The 23,760-nt window shown below is 39.7% G+C and overlaps 1 protein-coding gene across 4 annotated transcripts in view; it reads left to right on the top strand.

The window, feature by feature from the left end:
• LOC107381746 (kinesin-like protein KIF23) overlaps positions 1 to 12,874 on the top strand; it is a 33,457-nt gene extending 20,583 nt beyond the window's left edge. The window contains exons 14-23 of one of the 4 annotated variants that reach the window (XM_015953592.3): positions 4,641 to 4,802; positions 4,916 to 5,082; positions 5,182 to 5,355; positions 5,575 to 5,781; positions 6,003 to 6,308; positions 8,961 to 9,194; positions 9,367 to 9,455; positions 11,906 to 11,966; positions 12,168 to 12,208; positions 12,277 to 12,874. In XM_015953592.3, coding sequence (XP_015809078.3) covers positions 4,641 to 4,802; positions 4,916 to 5,082; positions 5,182 to 5,355; positions 5,575 to 5,781; positions 6,003 to 6,308; positions 8,961 to 9,194; positions 9,367 to 9,455; positions 11,906 to 11,966; positions 12,168 to 12,208; positions 12,277 to 12,292 — 1,457 coding nt within the window. In that variant the 3' untranslated portion in view covers positions 12,293 to 12,874. The remainder of the gene's footprint in view (positions 1 to 4,640; positions 4,803 to 4,915; positions 5,083 to 5,181; positions 5,356 to 5,574; positions 5,782 to 6,002; positions 6,309 to 8,960; positions 9,195 to 9,366; positions 9,456 to 11,905; positions 11,967 to 12,167; positions 12,209 to 12,276) is intronic. The other 3 variants (XM_015953594.3, XM_015953593.3, XM_015953595.3) reach the window with 3 other exon arrangements.
• The last annotated feature ends 10,886 nt before the right edge of the window (positions 12,875 to 23,760 follow it).

Raw genomic sequence — 23,760 nt, 5'->3', positions numbered from 1 at the left:
ATTATTAGCTGGAGCAAATGAAAGATGGGGAAGTTGTCCAGGGTTTTACTCTGTGTCTGTTCTTAGCCGCTTCGCTGGCCTCTCATCGCTGTTCTCAAGTTCATTAAAGGAACATTCTCCCTGGAACTGAGAAGCAGGACTTATTGATTCAGTCTCCTCTGGTTTCTTACGCTTCTTGCTGTCTGAGCTAATATTTCCCACAGTTTTGTTGACGACAAGGCTTCTCCACTTGTTCTTGCTCAGTTGCAAACATCTGACTGCATCCAGCATTTGAGCATTTTTTTCTTTTTCAACTTTTACCAGTTGCTCTAGATCCTGTATGTTTGTTAGATGTTTCTGCTCTGACTGACGAAGTTTTGTTTCTCTGTCCTTATAGTCCTGTAGCTCCTTCATTACTTTCTTGTGATTAAACTCTATTTCATGAAGTTGTGTCTTCAGTCGGGCCTCACTAGCGGTCTGCTTTGGCCCAGTCTGAGAGAGGCATTTTGTTGCCTGGTTGTACTGAGTGGAAACTTTTCTCCATGTGTTCTTGTTCTTTTTAAGACTCTGTACTTGCTTCTGGAGATTCATAATTTCCATATCTTTCTCGTAGTCCTTCACAAGGCTTAGTTGCTGCTTTAAATTCTGACGTTTGTGCTCAGATCGTTGCAGCTGGGACTGAAGTGTCCACTCTCTTTCCTTACATCTCTGCAGTTCATCAGAACCTGCAGTAGAAACCGGGAGTGATTTTAAATTCTTGATTGTAGTCTCTGCTTTTTCCAGCTGATCCTTAAGATTAGCTTGTATGAACTTCAAACTCCCAACCTGTTTCTCAAATTCTCGAATCTGGGCTATCACTCTGGATTCCCGTTCCTCTAAAGCTTTCACTTTGTTTTTTTCCCTGAGAAGTTCATCTTCAAGGTTTTTCAAAGAGATATTTAGGTTGCCGGTGTTGAATTTCTTTCTTTCTTCTTCTCCTTTCAGTTTCTCTTGATCGAGTTTTCTGTGGTAGAAGGAAGTCAGATCTTGAGACTCGCGGCATATAGCTTCTAAGGTTTTGTTGGCCTCTATTTGTGAGGCTAGAGTTTGCTGGAGAGCTTGTATTTCTGCTGCCTGTTGCTTATTCTGAGCCAGTAAGGACGTGTTTCTTGCTGTCAGTATTTTAGCTTTGTTTCTCTCCCGCACCAGAGATGCTTGAATTCTGTGCATGTTTAGAGAGTTCCCTGGAAGGATTGTCAGCTTTTTGGACAGATTTGATTTTCTTTTGTTAATTATGGCTGGAAGGCACCAACAAGGTTTAATTAGGATTAGCACTAATCAGAGAACTAGGTTCAAAACTATCTAAACCACGCGTGAATTAAAGTAGAGCTGTGCTGCAACACTTAAAATAAGCTCCGTTTAAACTCACTTTATGGGGCGTTTAAAACCGTTAAAATCGTTCAGTAACACGAACCAGATGCTTAACAACAAAAGTTGGGGAGCGATCGGTTTGCCTGCTAAAGCTGTCAGATAAAGAGTGTAATGAGGATCAAAGGCGATTCCGTCATGTCGTCATATAGGTAGCCAGCGTCTGCGTCGTTGCGTGCGCACGCAACGCTATCACGTGACGTGTGGTCTCCTCACGGTCTCCCGCAGCCTCGCATTGACGGGCGGAGTTTAGCCCACCTTTGTTTTCCGTCGAACGGCGGACACAAAGCAGCTAGAAGAAAAGCTCTCGGAAAAACTCTAAAAGTATGAACGTTTTGTTTACCCGTGACTGGGCGAGTACACATATATGCAGATGGAAATGACGGGAAACATGGGTTTAGAGGAGGTGGAGGAGAGTGTGGGACAAATTTGTCCGAGTTTGTCTCTGAAATACAAGAACAGTAAATCCACCATCTTGAATAGGATGCCCCAGAGAAGCGCTACGCCCTCTATTGTCCTGGCAGGTAATTGCTTTGCAGCAATCCCCAGCTGACGGAGAAGTCCGAAATAAAAATCTCCGTGAACGCGTGTGTGTCTCTCCCTCGTGAAGCTGACGCAAAAGCATACACTAGACAGATGTTTCTGAAAGAGTGGGAGATTAACTTGGTTTGCAGAATGTAAATTTTGTCTTCTGTTTCCGTGAAGACAAAAAGCGTCTTCTAAACATTCTGCCCTCTGACACAAAAGTACTACAGATGTTGGTCCTGCTGTGGATCCTGCAGGATTCTAAAAGGTGTGTGTGCGTGCGTGCGCGCGCGCGTGTGTGTGTGTGTGTGCGCGCACACAGATGAGTTTACAATTTCTTCAGGTTTTTGTTCTGCAGTTTCTTGGTCCTCACAATGACACTTGTGAAGTGGTCGATGATGGTGTGACGGTACCACACCCCACGCGCCAGCTCAAGCAGATCCATTGTCACTGTCTGAGCTTAGTCTTGGTGTATTTGTGATATATCATACTCAACTCAACTCAGCCTTTATTTATAAAGCACCTTACAGTCATGAGCATGCCACAAGGGGCTGTACAACAAAAGAGTAAAACAATAAAACATGCAGCGCTACAGACATAATTGAAACCACAAATGAGAATTACAAAATATAAAACATTAACAATTGCTAACCCACAGAATTAAAAGCCAGATCATAAAAGTAGGTTTTCAGCCTCATTTTAAAAAGTGCTACTGATGGAGAGTCCCTAATAGTTAAGGGCAGTGCGTTCCACAGTTTCCGATCCGCAACAGAGAATGCCCTGTCCCCTCTTAACTTTAACCTAGCCTTAGGAGCCACAAGCAGCAGCTGGTTCAGAGCGGAGTGACCGGGCCGGAGCATATGGCTGCAGCAACTTTGCCAAATAGGCTGGAGCCACACCATTCAGCGCCTTAAACACCATTAAAATAACTTTAAAACGAATTCTAAAATCAACAGGTAACCAGTGGAGAGCAGCCAAAATTGGTGTCACGTGTTAATGCCTTCTTTTGCAGTCCAAGAATCTAGCTGCAGCATTCTGGACACGCTGCAGCCGGTTTACAGTACTCTTACTTACACCAAATGAAACGGAATTGCAATAGTCGAGTCGTGAGGTAATAAAAGCATCAACAACAGTCTCAAGGTCACGTCTAGATAAAAATGGCTTTACTTTAGCCAAACGTCTTGGATGATAAAATGAAGAGGATACTACAGTACCCACATGAGCATCCATGCAGAATGCACTGTCCATCTTCACGCCAAGGTTGACTGCTGAAACACCCAGATAGGAGTTCAGTCCACCACAGTCTGTTAGAAAAATCTAAATGTCCACTCGGTCCAAACAACAGTGCCTCTGTTTTTTTTCCCCATTGAGACATAGGAAGTTTTCTGCCAACCGTATCTTCATTTCTGCCAAACAATCCCAAAATTTTTTTTTCATGTGGTCACTGGCGCCATCTAGAGGTAAGTACAATTGGTAGTCATCGGCAAATGTTCACAAATCATCATAGTCACAAATGAGCTCTTGTTTAATGACTGGACAATCTGTCATTATTTCCAGAGCTTCGGATGAGGCTTTGTCGCCGGTCATGGCATGGCCAAACTGTTGGTGTAGGTTCGGGACAACTTTAAGCTGTCCTTTCATTGACATCTCTGCTGTCACCATAAGTACTTCAGTTTCATTGCAGCTCACTCCTGCATTTTCACCTCTAATGTCAGTAGTGTCCCAAAATAGTCGGCTCAAGAGGCACTTGACATTTTTTCATGGTCAAGATCGCCATTCTGGCATTTTGGTTTGCCTATTTTGGATGGAAGCTTCACTTTTCTGTTGGAGAACACCACTTGACCATCTCCAAATCTGAAAGACTTGCAGCTTGGAGATTTTTTTCAGTAGTTTGTGGATCTGGTTTTCATTCAGCTCTTTTGTATCTCCAGCCACTTTTCACTACAAACGGTTCTTGTTCATGCAGTGTCAATGGCTCAACCCTATGATTCAGTGTGATCCTGTGATCTCAGTCTGCTATACCCTCCTTAGTGAACAGCATAATGTTACATTGTTTTCCATTTTTGTCTTCTGTTAACTTTATTTAGTCTTCTTTAGCCCAATGGTACTTTGTCAGATAACGTATTTAGTTTGCTTACCATATCTGTTGAGTGGATTTGTACCCTGTTGTGGCTTCCATGATCCGCCCTGTGGTGGGGCATTACTCCATCTGAATTTGCTCTGTGACTTGTGTTCTGGAATGGAAACTGCACCTTGAGCATTGCAGCCAATGCTGGCCCTGGTGGCTTTCTACTGAAATACCAGTTTAGTGCCAAATTCATGAAAAGACTGAAACCATTACAGATATTTTCTGATGTTGTAATGCTGATATTGGCTGATTTTAATGGTAGCCCGTTAGCGCGCGTGAAAATTAAAATCATGACCAGAATGCTTCCTTATCATCCAGCCCTATTTTCTACCAATTTAAAGAGATATTCCACCCAAAAGTTAAAATTTGTCTGTTGGCATATTTAACGGCAGTGGTTAACGATGTGTGCGTTTGTGTTTATGGAAGCAGGTGTCTTTGGGGCTGCTTAGTTGTTTCAGCGGAAGCTTGCAGCTGTGCTTCGTCATAATGTAGTCCCAAGTCTAAAATGGCACCTAGAACTAACTTGAGGCACAAAGAATTAATAAAAATAATAACCAGATTTCTCTACCTTTACTTAAACCTTTACACTCATCACTTGTAGGCGACTCGGCTCTAATGAACCAGCTCATTGAAAGCCTCCCAGCTCTGCCTCCTTGTGAACTGGTGGACCCTACCGATGATCAGACGCTGCCCCGTCTGATTGAGGTCCTGGAACAGCGGCATCGTATTCGCCAGATGATGACTGAACAAGTCACACACACTGGTATGGTTTATTTGTCTCTATCACAGATAGTAATCTTTTTAATTCCATTAAGTATCAAGTTAAAAAAAAATCTAAAATATTTTTCTAAGTAAATTATTTCTGTTATTTTACAGCCAATAAGGTGAAGTTCATGCTCCAGCAGTTTGACAGTCAGATGAGCTCAAAGGACACCTTCGTCCATGACCAGCAGAGCAAACTAAACGAGAAAGAAAAAGTCATTCTGAACCAGAAGACTGAGATTGAACGCTTAGAGAAAAAATCCAAGACATTGGAGTACAAGGTGTCATGTCCTTTTTGTACTGCTTTTATTTATTTGTTTTTATTTGATACCAATCATTTTCTTTTGCTTGTCGGTCTCACTCTTGCTCCTCCTCTTCAGATCGACATTCTGCAGAAAACAACAGAGATGTACGAGCAGGACAAGCGCTCACTTCAGCAGGAGCTGGAGGGCCAGGAGCAGATGCTGCAGAAGGAGCTATCGGAGAGGAGGCGCATGGAGCAGCGAATGCAGGGCGTGGTGACGGACACCAAACTCAAATGGGAGAAGGAGTGTGTGAGTCAACTTGCATATACCCAGTTATTATCAGAACATTTTATTTTTGTAAGATTTTTGGTTACTGTCCCTAAACATATTAGCCAAACATTCTTCCAGCCCTTTAATTTCCCCACAAATTGAATATTTTAGCCTCATTTTCAAACTGAATGATCACCTGTGGTTGGGCTTGATTCCTATAGTTCCAGAAACGTGGAGATAATTCTTATTTCTTCTCAGGAGAGACGAGTGAATGCCAAGCAGCTGGAGATGCAGAACAAGCTGTGGGTGAAGGATGAAAAGCTGAAGCAGCTCAAAGCCATTGTGACAGAGAACAGCAGTGGTGGCAGCTTTCCACCTGAACCACCAAAGAAACCTGAGAGACCCTCCAGAGAGAGAGACCATACCATGCCCCAGAAGCGCTCTGCCTCGCCAACAGCTCTTCCTGTAAGTGATTTTATTTTGAAAAACCACCATAATCATTCTGCTTCTTCATTGCTCTTTTAATTTAATTCATGTTAAAAATGTGCATGTTGCTGATTAATGTTGTGCTAACCTTCTGGGCACATTTGGTTGTGTTGTACTCTGTGTGAATATTTGGTGTGTTTCCGTTGATCCGTAGCCTCTAACTTCACTCTGCCTTACCTGATCCCCTCATTACTTTGCAGGGCTTTAACCAAACTCCTCTTGGCCAAAATCGAGTCAATGTTAGGACATTTCAGGATCATTACTGTACCTCCACCCCCTCCACCTCTTCACCATATCCTTCAGTAGCCTCCTGTATCTCCGAATGGGAGCAGAAGTTCCCTATAGACTCGGGTAGCCAGTCTAGGCTCCATGGAACCCCCCAAAACCAGAACCGGACTCCTGCTCCAGGCTACAGCACCAATAGTGTGGATCGCAGGAGAGGCCAGCGCTGGGCACCAGACACTGAGGCTCCCACCAATGATTTAGACCGAAATGCAGGCACAAGGGTTAGTGTGTTAGCAGATGTGCTTAAATCTGTAGACCTGTAAACATTGTTTTGTGTAGAGCTGCTATGCTAGTGCTAGTAGTAGATGTGTGCTTGTTCAGAAATGCTTCAAGTAGAACCAGGAAGACTAGAATTTCTTTGTCTCCTGACCTTAAGTTTGTCTCCTCTCCCTCCTTAAAACTGAGCTCTTCTTTGCTTCGCCCACAGATGCGTCTAGAATAGTTTCATTGTAATTTTCACACATTTCAGCAGCATCATTTGAAAAGACATTATAGCAACACCTAAAGATTCCAGCCTGTCCCTCCTACTGATTGAAAGTGGAATTGCAGCCGTCATAAACAACCCTGAGGCAGGTTGCTGTTGCTAGCACTAATGCTAACATGATCAAACCGTTACTAAAACAAGCCACAAATGAAAAAGATCCACATTGATATAATTACAAGACCAGTAGCAACAAAGCCATGCAGCTCACCACCAGTTTAGGATTTCATAGCCCCCTTCAGCTCCCTCAAACTAGTGTAGACCACGCCGATGTTCACTCTGGTTTTAGCTCTTTGCTTCACCTCCAAATACATCACTCTCTTACGTTTACTTCCAGGCTCAACCTTCTTGATGACAACAAACAAAAACAAAAAAAGTATTCTTCTTGTGCTTTTTATTAACAGTTGGCAAGCTGAAAACTGCTAGCCTATGTATTAGCTACCGCCACAGTAAATGGCTATTGCCATGAAGCAGAGACCTCTCACTAGTGTTCCAGCCCAAACACACAACTGTTAAGTGCCATTTCTGGTCAGCAGAGGGCTACAGAGTGCTTTCCAGTGTTAAGATGCTAAAGTTTCTGCCTCAAGAACCACTGAAACCAGTCTACAAGCAATCGTTTATAGTGTTAAAACCTCTTTAATGTTTTAAATACCAGTTTAATGACTGGCTGTCTGTTAGCAATGGCAGCAGTGTCGTTAATCGTTTTGGGTAGACAGTACATACATTAGCATGTTAATATTTAGAAGATAAGTTCACTATGTTGATCCTGCTTGTCTGTGACAGAAACTGCAAAAAGATTCAGTTCAGCACTAATACCTGGCTTTAAACTGACTTTACTGGGCTTAACCCACCCAGGTTCAGGTCCCACATGGGTAGGGATGAGTACCGAATTCGGTACTTTTTAAGGTACCGACCGAATTCCATAGCACCGACCGAACACCGATTCACGTCATTTCAAACGGTGCCTCGTTTCGGTACTGCCAAGACAGTTGCGCATGCGCAAGAGCGTTATGTCGCCGGTCCCTGCGAGCCCGTTGTAAACAGAGCAAGCATGGTAGAAAGAACGCACGCTAAAGCTTGGGTCCACTTCACTAAATGTGATGGGTAACTGGGTGATGAAACTAGCGACAGACAACGATCTAAGTGAGACATCCTCATCTTAATCTGCTCCAGTAGGTAAATAAAATGTTTAAGATAACGTTACCTTGATTTGTTAGCTTCCGTTTCGCTAATGGTGCGTTCGCTTTCTCCTCGGAACTCCGAATTTCTGACTAGAAGAACATGAACGCGCTCTAAAGTTTGGCTTTACTTTACTAAATGCGACGGGTGATTGGGTGAAGGTAAAACCAGTGACAACGATCTAAGTTTGAGGCATCATCGTTTTAATCTGCTCCAGCAGCTAAATAAACCGTTAAAGATAACGTTAGCTTGATATGTTAGCTTCCATTGCCACCGTTGTTATCAGCTAATGGTGCGTTCGCTTTCTCCTCGGAAATTCTAACTTCCCAGTAGGAAAAATCAAATGAAAAAGGACGGCAAAAGGAATGAAGATACACAGTAAATTTAGTTCACAGTAAAGATGTTTGCTTCAGTTTAATTATCAGCTTATAAAACTACAAGGACGATGTTAAAATACAAACTTGTATGTTATTTATTGTGATATTTACCAAATATGGTTATATATTGAGAAAAATATATATTTAATTATAAAAGAGAATTAAAATAATAAACACTCAAAAGTATCGAAAATTGGTACCGTTAAGTACCGGTATCGACTCGTAGGTACCGGGAATTAGTACCGGATCGATTCAAATGTCAAAGGTACCCATCCCTACACATGGGTGAATGTGGAAATTACAAACAAGTACTTTTATCTCAGGGGAAGATCAGTATTCATGCTCATTTCTAATGTACACATAATTAACCTTCCAAGGCATCATTGAACTGAACTTAGATTTTTGTCACTTTCAGTTTATAGAAAATCGAATCTGAAGAATTAAAAGTGTCATTCAACTAAATAACCATATTGTTGTTTGCGGGCCTTTGCATGCTTGTCTAGTGTTTCTATCTTAGACCTAATATCTCACATTTTGTTCTGTCTTGCATGTTGTACATCACTCACAGTTGGGAGTTTTCCAAATGCACGATGATGATTTATTGCTGGAAGTTCATGTTTCCATAATTGAAATTTCTCAACAAATTGTAAAATTTGTTTCCAAACTAAATCCAACATGAAGTTCTTCATCTAGTTGTAACTTCCAGTGATAAATTCATTCTCACCACAAACTAACACCTGCTACAAATCGAACTTCCTTACTAATGGTAGTTAGCCATAAAAAGTACCTGATGTGAATATTGTCCTGATTTGTGTTTCTCACTTTGGGATCACCAGACGGTTCCTCCGGTTCGCCCAACGCACAGGCGCTCACGGTCTGCGGGTGGGGAGAAATGGGTAGACCACAAACCAGCCTCTAATTTGGAGCTAGACACTGTAATGCAGCCAATCATACCCAATGCAATCAAGGTGTCGACCCCCAACGAGAAAGCTCTGTCTAAATGTCACAAGTATGTGCTCAGACACCAAGAGCTTGCCTCGGACGGGGAGATCGAGACCAAATTGATCAAGGTAAAACCTAATTTAAGGTTTCTGGTTAATATGTGCATGAAAATCTTATTTCATTACATGTTGATTTGAATCATTTTAATTCTTGGGTTGTGTTTTAACCATGAATGGGACAGTCCTGCCTATTTCATAATGAACCAGTGCATAAATACATATACATGTTTTACTCCCAAAGGGTGATGTTTTTAAGACCAGAGGTGGAGGACAAGCTGTGCAGTTTACTGACATTGAGACTCTAAAGCAAGAGTGTCCAACAGCACCAAGGTACAATATTTCCCTCAAATACCCCGGGCTTATTATGCTGCTCAGAGTGTTTGCAGAATATTCTGATTAATTGGTTGAAAGAATTAATGGGATTATTACATTTTTTTAACTAAATGGGAAGTTGATAATATATTTGGCCTGTTAATGCCTGGCTTTCTGGTTTGCAAAACTGATGCAGATCTCCAGTTTATAGCCGTGTTTCCTTTGCTGGAACTTCAGGGTAAATTCTGGGAGGAGGAAACTGAATGAGATACAAAGTCCCGGTCCTCTCAGCTGTTGTGTCTCCATTCAAATTCAGTCCTTTCAGGACTTTGTACAGACGTCAGCATATAGCGGCTGATTCAGCAGTGAGTGATGTCACTGAGAAGCGCCAAAAAGTGTCCACAGTAACATTAAAAGTTGTAATCTGTTGAAGTATACCATAATTTTATCCATGCAGAGGACGGGAGCAGCAGTGTGTGTGATGTAAAATGTGACGTTCAATAACCATAAGAAGCTCCGTTTTTTACAGCGCTCTTTGAGACAATAAAGCCCCGTGCCTTATGTCGTTCCTTGTATTTTCAGGTGTTGGGAGTGAAGTAATGGCAATTTTAAAGCAGCTCAATCTGTACGTTTTTTTTTGCTTTCAAATTTGCATCACAAGTGTAGTGTTAGTCTACAGATGTATTTTGGTGTTTTATTTATGATCAATAAGATAGAGGATTCCATATAACTATAGAATATCAACCTGATTGATCCCTGAGTATTTAACCAGAAGAAGTAAGATTATTTGTTTATTCAGGGATTGTAAGTACACTTCGTATTAATTCAGACAAAGTCAAGTTTATAAAAAGAAATTTTGTTTTCTCAACAAATGATAAGACATGACAACTAGGAAACTGTGAGGTGATGAGTGTATGATGTGTGAATGTGATGTTATCAGAACCCTCGTATCTGGAAGAAACTTAGTTCTGAGTGTGATTGAATTTGGTCTGCATTAAACTATAAGTGATGGTTTATAAAACGGCATCAGACACAATCTTACTGTGTTCTACGTACCTCTGAGGTGACTCTCTTTCGGATCCGAGATGTCGGGTCGGGTGACTCCAAGGTACCAAAGTTCGTAGAAAAATCCGCAATACGACCAGGTCAGTCCAGAGTTCTCAACGGTTGGAATCTTACAGAGTGGAAGCTGTCAGCTTTGCAGCATGCAAAAAGGTTTTGGCTGTGTCAGAGAGATGTTTCAAAGAGGCTGATTCCAGATTGGCCACTCCGGAATCTCAGCTGGAAACAAACTCCACTCGGCTCGATGAACTTCAACGAACTGACTAACTCGGGAAGTGATCGTGTTTTTATTATTCCCATGTTATGATTTTATGGCAAACCAAAACTTGCCATGTTTAAAGGGTTTTACCAAGCAAACCTCAGAAACCACACCTTGCTCAGATACAGGAGCTCTGATTTGTGGATCAGAAAACAATGTGTCATGAGATTACTTTAACCTTGTCATCATCGTGTGTATGAGGGTGTGTGAGCTTGTCATGTAGACAGTGATTAACTTGTTTCATCAAACTTTACTGATCATAACATAATATTAATTTAAACTTAAGTAATTTAAGCACATATTAATCAAAACATTGTTATTCTTCAGCCATTATTATTCATTCAACCATATGATTATTTACGTATTTCATTGCATCATCCAGTATTCATTATTATAACGGTTCAGTCCTTTATTCTGTGCAGGACAGCCTAGATAAGCAGACAGGCTTGGCAGAGAAGAACCTTGGGAAGGGAATATGATGTTGACAATCTGAGTGTAAACACGCAGCGTCAAATCTTTCTTGCAGATTAAAGGCACCAGATGCAGCCTTTGTCTCCATATGACCGGATACTGAAGAGGTCAAACTGTAGATGAAAAAGTGACCATTTCTGGATGCTACATGAGCAACTCTTAATTTTACTAATGCCGGTTGTTTTGAACAGCGTTTGCTGATGTAATTTCCTACTGAGTTACAATCAATGGGCATGAATTAACCAAAAGTTCCTCTCAGCTACTCCACCGGGCCATTTTGAGTACCTACCCCTGTTCAGTTACTCAGAAAGTTCCTGGAAACATCCTGGAAAACTGCCGTATGGCTGGCATGATCAAGTGGAGACACGCGCATGTCAGGAGGTTCCTGCACATTTACTCTGAAGTTCCAGTAGTGGAAACACACCTTATGACTGCTCTGAGCTGCTAATACCGATTTTGAAAGATTATTTTTTTATTGCTGCTAATCAAACATAAAAATCATTCTGGGGTTATGAAGCTAATCGTGTTGGATAAAGGTTGGTTCTGATCACCAGCTAGTTTTTATTTACTGTGCATCTCTTTAAACACACACACGCGCACACCAATGTGTCTTTTTCACAAAAAAAATCAGCTTTTCTTCAGAAATCTTTACATGTTTTTATTTTATTTTTTTTAGTCGCAAAAGGCGATCAGGGTCAGATGAAGGACCTGCTCAAACTGAAGACATAGAAAACAGGGTAAGTAATTTCTAATCTGAACAACATGTGGAGCACTCAGCAGCTGGGCTGCCTGATAAACAAGAAGTTGCACAGCACGTGTGCGGCTGGTATTGATAAGCAACATGTCAACATGCACGTACACAAAACACTGCTTTTAGCTCCTACATTATCAATTATAAATAAATGTGTATGGATGATAAAACATGTCCCTTCTTTTAGGCTCCAGTGGGAGGCACCAGTTCAAGCAATGGGTATCAAAAGTAAGCAAAAACCTTGTTTTTGCATTTTGTGTTTCTCCAGTGAAATGAATTTGTGTTTGTTTTTCCAGACGCAGAAGACCGTAAGACGCTGCACGACTAAACTCTTCACTGAAAACATGTTGCCTCTCAAATCAGTGAAAGGGACACTACGCATCTTTTCAACAAGCATTATCATCTGAATTTAAGGCATATTATTGGTGCAATTCTTATTTAATCTTAGCTTAACGGAGTAGTAACTTGTAACTTGCTGGGTTTATGCGCTCTTTCCTTTTCCAATGTTGGAATCATGTCCAGTTAAGAACAAAGGTAGGATTAGTAGTCACGCGTGACCTCGCTACAATAGTTTTGGTTTAGTATCCTTTGATTACCCTGTACCCAAAGATTTAATTATTTGTGATGCAATCTTTTTAAATGCCATAGATTATTGTTTTTGTTTGTGTTTTTTTCCCCTTGGACTCATTCAGCTATTGTGTGTCACACTGAATAAGCATGTTGCTAATTACAAAAAACAATTTTAAGATCCACAAAGTGTAGAGCTGCATATGTAAATACTGATCTGTCACAAGTTGAGCTAAAAAACTGTAAATACCTTTTTTTTTAAACCCCTCCTCAGATATGTACCATGCAGGGGTTTTTGATTAGAATAAAGTAACTCAGACACAAAGATGTGATGATTTTCTTTCATTCGCAAAACATTTTAAATATAAAGTTTATATCTCGAGATGCTCTGATCACGCTTTTTTGCCCCAGATCCAATTCCGAATCATTAGAGTTTGAGCATCTGTCAATATCGCGTCTTGATCTGATACTTTTCAGGAAAGCATTGAAACGAGAAGAAAACCTCCAATTTGTCCTTTAAGTTTCACTTTCACTTGTTTAGGAATTACACTGATTCAAAAACGTGTTTATATTATGAATATATCAAAATAGCAGCGTTGCTCTTATTTTCAAGTTGTTTACTCCCTCAAGCTTCCCCAGCTGGAAACAATCTGAAGTTTCCTGAATGAGTGATCTGGCCCGATTTCTGATCCTGTGATTAAATCGGAGCATCCCTACTTATATCTATATTAGTTTTCCTGAGTTAGTATTATTGAGGTTAATCTTTAATCTAATTTACAATTTTTTGTGGCTTTTGACAAAACCTGAATTTAAGTCAAAATAGGAAAGCTTTCTGTTTAATTTGCAAACAAAATCACACTGCATGGTGCAAACTAGGTTCTACATCTTAATGTACAGTTTTTTTCCTTTCATTAAAAATTATGTAATTGGTTTCTCTGAGTAGTACACATTCAACAGGGGAGGGAGAGCCTGTAGTTTGATGTCCGAACAGCAGATGGAACTAAACCTCCTCACCCCTTCTTTCCACCGGAGCCGTCAGCAGCACGTCATAGCTGCTGATAGGAACCGCTGTGGTCAACAGATCCTTTTCCACCAGAGCCGTCAGCAGCGCGAGTCGGCCGCGTCTCAGGAGCAGCATGTCGCGTATTTACAGTCTATGGTAGCCAGCGTCTGTGTCGTTGCGTGCGCACGCAACGCTATCACGTGACATGTGGTCTCCCCGCGGTCTCCCTCCCGCAGCCTCGCAGCAATCCCCAGCTGACGGAGAAGTCCGAAATAAAAATCTCCGTGAACGCGTGTGTGTGTATCTCCCTCGTGAAGCTCACGCAACAGCATACACTAGACAGATGTTTCTGAAAGAGTGGGAGATTAACTTGGTTTGCAGAATGTAAATTTTGTCTTCTGTTTCCGTGAAGACAAAAAGCGTCTTCTAAACATTCTGCCCTCTGACACAAAAGTACTACATATGTTGGTCCTGCTGCGACCCTGCAGGATTCTAACAGGCGTGTGTGTGTGTGTGTGTGTGTGTGTGTGTGCGCGCGTGTGTGTGTGTGCGCGTGTGCGTGTGCAGGGGCGTCTCCAGGCTTTATGAAACACCTGGGCTGAGCCCAGACCACAAGCGACATTTCACTTGAATAAAAACAAGTGTTATATAATTTTATGCACTGTAATATTATAGCATATATCATATATATATATATATATATATATATATATATGAAAAAAATTATATATATATATAAGAGAGAGAGAGAATTATACAAAGTAAGTAGCCTAAATTTAGTTTCCAATGCAAAATCGATGCAGATCGATCTGGCTCAATTTCTGATCCTGTGATTAAATCGGAGCATCCCTACTTATATCTATATTTGTTTTCCTGAGTTAGTATTATTGAGGTTAATCTTTAATCTAATTTACAATTTTTTTTTAGCTTTTGACAAAACTGGAATTTAAGTCAAAATAGGAAAGCTTTCTGTTTAATTTGCAAACAAAATCACACTGCATGGTGCAAACTAGGTGTGTGTGTGTGTGTGTGTGTGTGTGTGTGTGTGTGTGTGTGTGTGTGTGTGTGTGTATAACCTCATACATACACTTTTCAGTAAATCTGATGCTGTTGGGTTGCACATCAGACTCCGTTAGCCTAGCGGTGCTCTAGTTCAGGTCTAAGGTATTCTTTCTTTATCTATCTTAATGTAGACAGTTTTTTTTTCCTTTTTCCTTTCATTAAAAATTATGTAATTGGTTTCTCTGAGTAGTACACATTCAACAGGGGAGGGAGAGCCTGTAGTTTGATGTCTGAACAGCAGGTGGAACTAAACCTCCTCAGGAGGAACACATGGCATTTCAGCTTCATGAGCTAAGAAAAAGGTAATGTATTGAGTTTTCCATTTACGGGGTTTTAGTTCTAGCTGCTCGTTTAGAGTCACAGCTCGCGTTTCCCATGGTGCCCTGCTGTCTCGGTCATGTCGTTTCACACCGCATGCCTGGACAACCTGGGTGATGAGGTCACCGTTTTGATGAACTACTTCCCTGCCTGGATGATGAGATGTCCTTAACTTCTGCCGAAGTCCAAAATTGCGGGATTTTCACTTCACAGCTAATGAGGCTGAAAGGTATGTGCACTAATGCGTAATGTGCACTTGGCGAATTGACTGGAGGGCAATTTCCATACAGAAACTAGTTCATCACGTACGAGCAGTAATTTTTGTTCCTTTTGGCTGTGGAATATAAAAACATGCACCACCTGCTCAGACATTTTAAAGGGGAATCCTCTCTAGGGTTATGTTTCTCCTTTTTATAAGGGTCTTTGGAGGATTTTAGTAGCTACTTTTTATTTCTTGTTCCAGATGTACTGATAATCGATTTGTAATAGGGCTGCACAATATGAGGAGCACCTGCAATATGCGATAACAGTGATTGATACTGCGATGACGATATTACTTGCAATAAATAAAAACTTAAAGGGACTTTACGGAGTTTTGAATTTTTATGCTCGTGATTGCCCCCTCAGGCCAAAAGCATAACGGCAGCTTCAATAGTAGGCTCGTGCACGAGGCACGCATGCTGTACGTGCACACTCCTTAACGAAAATAATTTGTGTGTGTGTGTGTGGGTGGGGGGGGGGGTGGACAGAGGACAGGAGAACGCGCAGCTAATTAATTAAATAATTTGATTCTGTACCTTTCTCTTCAGCACAGCCGACAAAGGTTTATGATGGGTCAGTCTTCCTGCATGCTCAGATCATCCCTTCCCTTGCTTGAAAAATTGTTTCAAAATGAAAGTTGAACCCACATCTTTTTTAACTGTGAATTCAATGCCTTTTGGCGAGTCTCGAATAAAAATTTGGGCATCTTACTGTAAAAAAATGTACCATTAATGAAAAAAAGAAACTCTAAATAAAGTTGAGTTGGCACTACCTCACTCTCTGCTGCTAAAGCTACTGACAGCAAATGCTACGGGCGATGCCTGAGCGTGAACGCGCACGAAGCACCCTGCTCGACCCAAGCAGCTCAGCTCAACTATCTTTTTCTGTGATTTTACAGAAAAACAAGCAATCACAGTAAAAATGCCAGGGCTCATTCTACAGGGCCAGGGCATTGCAGGAGAATGTATGAAGAAGAAATTTATTATTTCTATACATGTTTTGGCTGTCAAACTTCCATAATGCCCCTTTCACTCGGGAACAAAAATAATCAGGAACAAAGAAATAAAAAAAAATAATAAATATAAAAAGGAGAAAAGCAAAATATGTGAGGAAAAGGAAAAAGAAAATGAACAAGAAAAGACAATCAGTGGATCCTGGGAAAAGCAGAATCGGCAGAAAGAGCAGAACAAATCTAACTCAGGTGTTTGCTAACCATCATAATTAAGTGCCGTCCATCTTGGGGGCGGGCATCTAACCTATGAGAACCCGCCCAATTGGCCAAATGGGTGAAGAGCTCAATTTGATTTGTTAAAAAAAAACATCATGCTTCCCTTTGACAGAATTCATTATGTGTAGCAAACATTTGAGCTGACCATTCATTGCAATATTTGTTCTTTGCGATATGCATATTGTGCATGCTGATATCGTGATGACTGTGCAGCCCTATTTTGTAATTATTATTGAAGAATGTGTAACGTGATTAAGGAGCCATTTTTATCCTTTAACAACTGTTCCCTTTTGACACAGTGCCAGAGTGCATGAAACAGCCTCAAGGTCATGCATTCGCTTCTAAACTGTTTACGTTCCAGCAATGAAGACAGAAGAACGAAGAATGAACTCTTTTCTTTTAATTAATCAAGGAACTCTATTTTAATGAAGCTAATCCATCAAAGTGTTAGTCAATAATAAGATGTGACTGACCTGTGAAATCAAAATATTAATTACTTTTTTATGATCTTAGAAATGAGAAGTACTGTGACTTTAAGGACACAGGACTCATTTCACGTAGTGTTAAAAGGACAAGACACATTCCTTTCACTGATCCAATCAGAATCTTATAGATCTGACGGAGGCGTGCTTCTGACGGTGTTTGGTAATTTTCATTCGACAATAAACCGCAACATCCAAGGTATAAAACTACGCCACGTCAGCTCTAACGCCAGTTCAAAGCGTTCCAGAGCAAGCGTCGGAGTGGCCAATCCTACCTTTAACTCTTCAACCAAAAGAACCACGACAAGCTGAAAAATCCAGTCGCTATAACAACCAGCGACAACAGTTCCTTTCAGATTAAAAGCTCCACAGACCCAGGCTGGGTCTGAACAGACGCCATTAAAAGTGTCGTGTGCCGGAGGTAACTCGAGACGGGTCTGGTCGGAACCTCGGCTTCTTCTACCAGCTCGGTTTCCAGAGAGGGTCTGCTGGGCCTCGGCATTACTGATCTACAGAGGACTTCCACAAGGCAGGTAGACCCGACTTGATGGTATCTCATGTGTTTCTGAAACTAACCCAAGCTTATTTCAAAACGACATCTTCAGTTCCCGTCAGAACTAATCGCTTCTTCGGATTTGGTTCTGATTACATCACACGTCATCCATTCACCGTCTCATCCATTTTTAGTCACACTATACATTTAGTTTAAAGTAAGTCTAGTTTAATTGTTCGTAATAAAATTAACTTTTAAACTTGACTCTTTCTATTCTGTTGTCTCTGAGTGAATACATAATGGTTACATCATCTCTGCATTAAAAAGATCCCATCTTCTGGTTTAAATAACCCACCGATCCGTAAGGTGGATTTCATATTTACTATGGAATCCCACGCCTTCCGGCTCATTAAATAAATGTAATAAACACCTTAGTTTCCTTACAAATGTGATGTTTGGCCCTGATAATGTGGTCAATAACAGGAAATAACTTGTGTTCCTGAATGAGGCAGAGGATTTAGATAGTGGTGGGAATTATTGTAGTGCAGCAAGACAATAGCTTCATATGAGGACACAAAGGGTGAATGAATTAATACTGATTGCTTAATATTTCACTGACATCACATGATAAAACTTTCCAGATTACAGCACAATTTAGTTAACTGTTAATCAATTTATACCCAATGAAAACGGAAATACTTCTCAAGTATTCACTCCTAATTTGATGCTAATTGGGAGCTAAAATTTCCCCCAAAATTATGTAAAATCTACATTTAAGTCATTAAAATTTGTCCTCAGCTCCTTGTTCTTGGGGGGCTTTAAAACATTATTTTTGATCGACATATCTTCAACCTCTTGCTCCATAGCTGTTGCAGATGGGCATCAGCTGCTCCTGACTGAGCAGGAACCGTCATGATAAAAATTAATTATTGCACCTTGTATTAAAAGAAAGGGCCGTTAGTAATTGTGTCCTTTTCAGTAACGTTCATCATGTCCATCCCATCTTTTGGCTCAGCTGGTTTTATCCAGCGTGGACTCATCGTGTGTCTGCTCAGGTCTGCTGGAATAGAAGGGTCACTTCTCTGTGTTGCAGAGACGAATGACAAAACACTGCATTTAATCTCTGAATTATTAGTTTTACTGTAATTTCCTTTAATCTGGAGTAGCATGTTGTTACAGAGCTCAGCAGTTTTTGTGGTAGTGTACGCACACACACACACACACACACACACACACACACACACACACACACACACACACACACACACACACACACACACTGGATAAGTACTAATACTTTAAGATGGCTTTCTGAACAGTCTTTGTTCAATGAAATAGAGTTTACATCATACAAGACTGATGAGATAACGACTACTCCCAAAGCAGCCAAGACCAAGTTTATTGACTTAAAAAGTCTCCAGACATCGATTTGTAAACCTTTAAAATTCTACCTGACAGCCCCCCCCCCTCCCATTGTTTACAAGTGTGAATATCGAAGTCTCAAGGTGTAGCACTTCTGTTGTATCCAGTCTGCCAGTAATATCCTAATATCCCTGCTGAAATAACAACGTTAAACAACAGTGACTGCAGTGTTGAGGTTTATAAAATAATGTTTACATGAACATTAGTGAAATTTAGAAACTGTATTTTTAGGATGATGGTTTAGATGTCAAAGTGATCATAATTAAAGCAGTTCTGCATTTTCCCCTTTCCAAGAATTTTGCATATTTTTTTTTTAGAAATCTGTAAAAGTGATAGTGTAACCCTGTACTGTGACATGATGTAGGTAACATGTTTTTTTTTCTTAAGTCCTTCCTGCATTTAAGTCCCCATACATTTTTATTGACCACCGCTCTGCATTAGCCAATAGTATGAGGACACACATAGACTGATGCAGATGTTTTCATGGACAAGTCTGGAATATACAGCCCAACAAAACGCTTTAGCTCTGCTGGCTGGCTAGAAGGACAAATTCATAATTGAAAGGCTTTGCTTTCAGCTGTAAATACAGAAGTGGGGGAGACGGGCATACGGTGCAATTCATTTTTCAGCCTTTAGATGGTGCTGTTTGACAAAAATTAAAACTTGGTTTCTGCTGTGTAAATGTTTCGTAGTTCATGTAATACTAACTTAAAATATTCATAATTCTGCCAATGTAACATTATATTATTACTTCAGAAGAAAGTTTACAAAAATCTTGCTGATTTTGACCCCTGGACGCACAAGAAGTGCCACTTTTTCCTGCTTTTGGTGATGTTTGCATTTGTAGATGACCATGCAATTCAATGAAATTAACAATGTTGACAGCAATAGCCACAAACCAACCTGTGCCAAACGGTCTGTGACCTGCTCCACATAGAACACGAGTTAGATTTCCTTTTGTTGCTCCTGTCTTCCAAGCAGTATGGAAGTTGCAAATGCTCACTATTGTTTTTAATTCAGGGCTTTTTATAATACAAAGACTGAATAAAATGTTTTATTTTTACTTTCTGGCTTTATCTGAAAAAGTTGTTTTAAGCTCTAATTCATGCAAAGATGACCATCTGCAGTTATTTCTAGTGTATTTAGCTGTCAGTTGCTATTGTGTATTGTTTGTAACAGCGGATATGAAAAGGGTGTCACATCTAAATGTTTATTTAACCCTCTGAGTCTGTCCTAATTACACTTTTTGTCACTATTGTCTAAAAATACACAATGTTCGCCTTCCACATCAGCTCTCTCTTCTTTCCTCCTACTTCCTGTGTCTGTCCTGGAGTCAACAAGCAGTGTTTATTCAGCCGTCCTTTGTGTGTGTGTGTGTGTGTGTGTGTGTGTGTGTGTGTGTGTGTGTGTGTTGAGAGCAAACAAGGGTAGTTTCAAGCTTTATCCTACATTGTTTTCCATTTTTATGTTGCATTTTAGTGTCTAGGTCTTGTGCTTCATATTATTGTACACTTGTGTTTTCTTCTATAGAAATATGATTTAATATTTGATCCAAATTCAAGAATTAAATTAATTTCTGTTAGAAAACTTTTTATTTCTCATTTCTTTCTTTATTGAACATGTAAATCAATAGACAAATTAAAGTATATGTATATATATATATATATATATATATATATATATATATATATATATATATATATATATATATATATACATATGTTCAATAGGAAGGGAAAGAAGCTCTGGTAGCTTATATAATCCCCCCCCCCCCCCCCCCCCCAAATTTTTTTTTAAAAATTCAAGGAAGATAATACAAATTATTTTCCCTACACTGAGTGCCATAGCCATTTTCTTATAACATGTTTTATCCTCAATCACACAAACAAAATTTACATTTTTTGCCCCCCCCCCCTCCAAAATTCACTGCTCCCAGTTCACCAACAATAGACAATTACAATCAAATGCAACATCCTTACAACTTTTCCTCCTCCATGTAATTAATTAGTATAATTTTTTATACTTCTCTTTAAACTTATGCAATGAGGGACGTTGCTTTAGATTCTTACTTGGCTTATTCCAAACTTTTACACCCGTAACAGAAATACAAAATGACTTTAATGTTGTTCTAAAATATGTATGCCTAAAGTTAAGTTTGTATCTGAAATTATATACGTTATCTGGTTTTGTAAATAGCATTAATAATCTGTCTGGTAATAATTTCCTATGCACTTTATACATGAACGCTGCTGGATATAGTTGAAGTAAATCTTTAAATTTGAGTATTTTTGAACATATAAATAACGGATTAGTGTGTTCTCTTAATCTAACATTGTGAACACTTTTTATTTTTAAGGAAGCATTGGACTCCATTTTAATGACCTCTTACTGATTAAAAAAACTTCATGTGTCATGCATGACACATGAATTTTTTTAACTTTTTATTTCTAAAACCATGGTTTTAGAATTTGACAGCTAAAGTTTTTGTTTTTGTTACATGGGAGCGTTGTAGTGGTGCATTTAAAATGCATTTTTTTATTATGTTACAATAAAATCATTTCAAAAGTTCACTTGTAACCACAATAACTACCTTTGATAGGATGTTTTTCCTTTTACCGACCCGAATGATCTAATGTTTTATCGCTTCACATGTATTTAGTGGAGAGGCAGATCTGATCTGCATTAGAGACATTAGAGAATTTGAATCAGAATTACAATATTACCAATATTATGCAGATGTTGAATTTGATCGGTGGCTTGGTTCTGAAGCAGCAACACAGAAAATTGTTTAAAAGGGGAAAAAATGCTAATATTGACGTGTGTAATTAAGCATAAGTACAGCTACATGTTTGGGAAGTGGAAGTTTAGTTTCATGGTTGGGGGAATCTGCAGCAATCTTTCTTTACCACAAGATCCTGGAGTTATTAAGAATCTTTTAATTAAATAGTTTTGAATGTATACTTACTATATAATCAAATACCAGAACAATGTGAGTTAGGTTTGATGTTCTAGTAGGAACTGTCACGTAAAAGCCATATAAGTCTTTGGACGGGGATTTGTTTAGCAGTGGTGACACCATTGAAGATAAAATCTTTATGAGCCTTGAGAAACGTTTTTGTGTGTGGAAGCTAAAGGTGGGGCTGGTGTGTCGGGTGAAGCTGTAACATCCTCCACAGGTGATGGCCCCTGTTGAGCCTGTTTACTCACCTTGACTGTTGATTTTGCTAAAAGCCTCACACTCACACACACACACACACACACACACACACACACACACACACACACACACACACACACACACACACACACACACACACACACACACACACACACCAAACAGAAGTGTGTGTGTACCTGGTTTGAACAAACACATTAATAACGACTGTAATGCCATTCTTTGTCAAGTGCTTCCACAGGTTCAACATTGACCTTAGTGTTTAATCTTCCTGCACAAATGGTCGTCACTTCACATGCAAACAAATCTTTTGTCACTGTTTGACAACTCCCAGGTAACTGTGAGACATAGAAGGACAAAGCTGTGACTGTTCTGTGTCCAGTGCTGCCTACATCGTCCCCCACATTAATACAGTTTTGATGTTGACTTTGTAAATCAGCTCAGGATTTGATAGTTTCATTTATTCTTTTGTTAATGTTAAATCAGTAATGCAAAACGTGTTTCTATTTTTGAGGAGAGGTTAAGAGATTTTTTTAACCTTGAAGACAAGAGTTACACATGTACATGATTAAAATAGGACATTTGGAACAATATCAAAACTTTTTATTTTATTTTATTTTATTACCTTTTAATTCTAAAATGAGTGTATTCACTTGTACACTATACATTAATGATTTGAAAACGACTGCACATTTAAGGGTTTTCTTTCTCAACTGTTAGATATACATACTGTGTTTTAGACATTCAATGGGAATTATCCATTCTAATGTTTCTGGCCCAGATCACTGTCTGTTTTCAGAAAAATTTCTCCTGTTTTATCAGCTACTGGCACTAGATGGCGCTGTGCTCCACTAATCAGATACAACACATGCTGCAAAAATCCGAAAGCCTCTAAATTCCTGAAATTCTTAATTCCTGATAGCAAATTGCTTTTATTCCCTGTTTCAGCTCTACCCCCTTTGCATCACTCTACTTCTTATTTAACAAAGAATACAACAATAGTTAGTATATCATATTTTTTTCATCACATTTAAATTAAAATGTATCATCTGAAACCAGGTGTGCAAGATGATGAAATCAAAAGGCAACACTTTTCATTTGGAAATACTTTAAATATTTAAGAACTGCAGCTTGTGGTAAAATCGTAAACTGCTTAAAACCTATTTATTCAGACTAACTGAACATGCTAGTGTATGCTTCAAGCTACCACGACATATCTCAAAATATTAGAATACTGTGAAAATGTTTAATATTTTATGATCCCTGGTGACACACTCTAATCAGCTAATTAACTCCAAACAAAAGCCTTTAAATGGTAGTCTTAGTTTAGTTCTGTAGGCTACACAATCATGGGGAACACCGCTGACTTGAAACCTGCCAAAAGATGACCATTGACACCTTGCACAAGGGGGGCAAGACACAAAAGGTCATCACTAAAGATGCTGGCTGTTCACAGAGCTCTGTGTCCAAGCACATTAATACAGAGGTGAAAGGTGTGGTAGAAAAAAGCGTACAAGCTATAAGGATAACCACATCCTGGAGAGGATCGTAAAACTAAATGCATTCAGAAATGTGGGGGAGATTCACAAAGAGTGGACTGCAGCTGGAGTCAGTGGTTCAATAAGTACCACGCACAGACGATGCAAGACAGGTTTCAGCTGTGGCATTCCTTGTGTCCAGCCACTCTAGAACAAGAGACAGCATCAGAAAAGTCTCGCCTGGGCTAAAGAAAAAGGCACTGTCCACCCGTAGCTAAGTATCTCCCAAAA

Source organism: Nothobranchius furzeri, chromosome 9, assembly GCF_043380555.1.
Source record: "Nothobranchius furzeri strain GRZ-AD chromosome 9, NfurGRZ-RIMD1, whole genome shotgun sequence".
NCBI classification, from domain to species: Eukaryota; Metazoa; Chordata; class Actinopteri; order Cyprinodontiformes; family Nothobranchiidae; genus Nothobranchius; species Nothobranchius furzeri.
The sequence above is the reverse complement of the archived record's forward strand: the minus strand, read 5'-3'. Positions and strand labels throughout refer to the sequence as shown.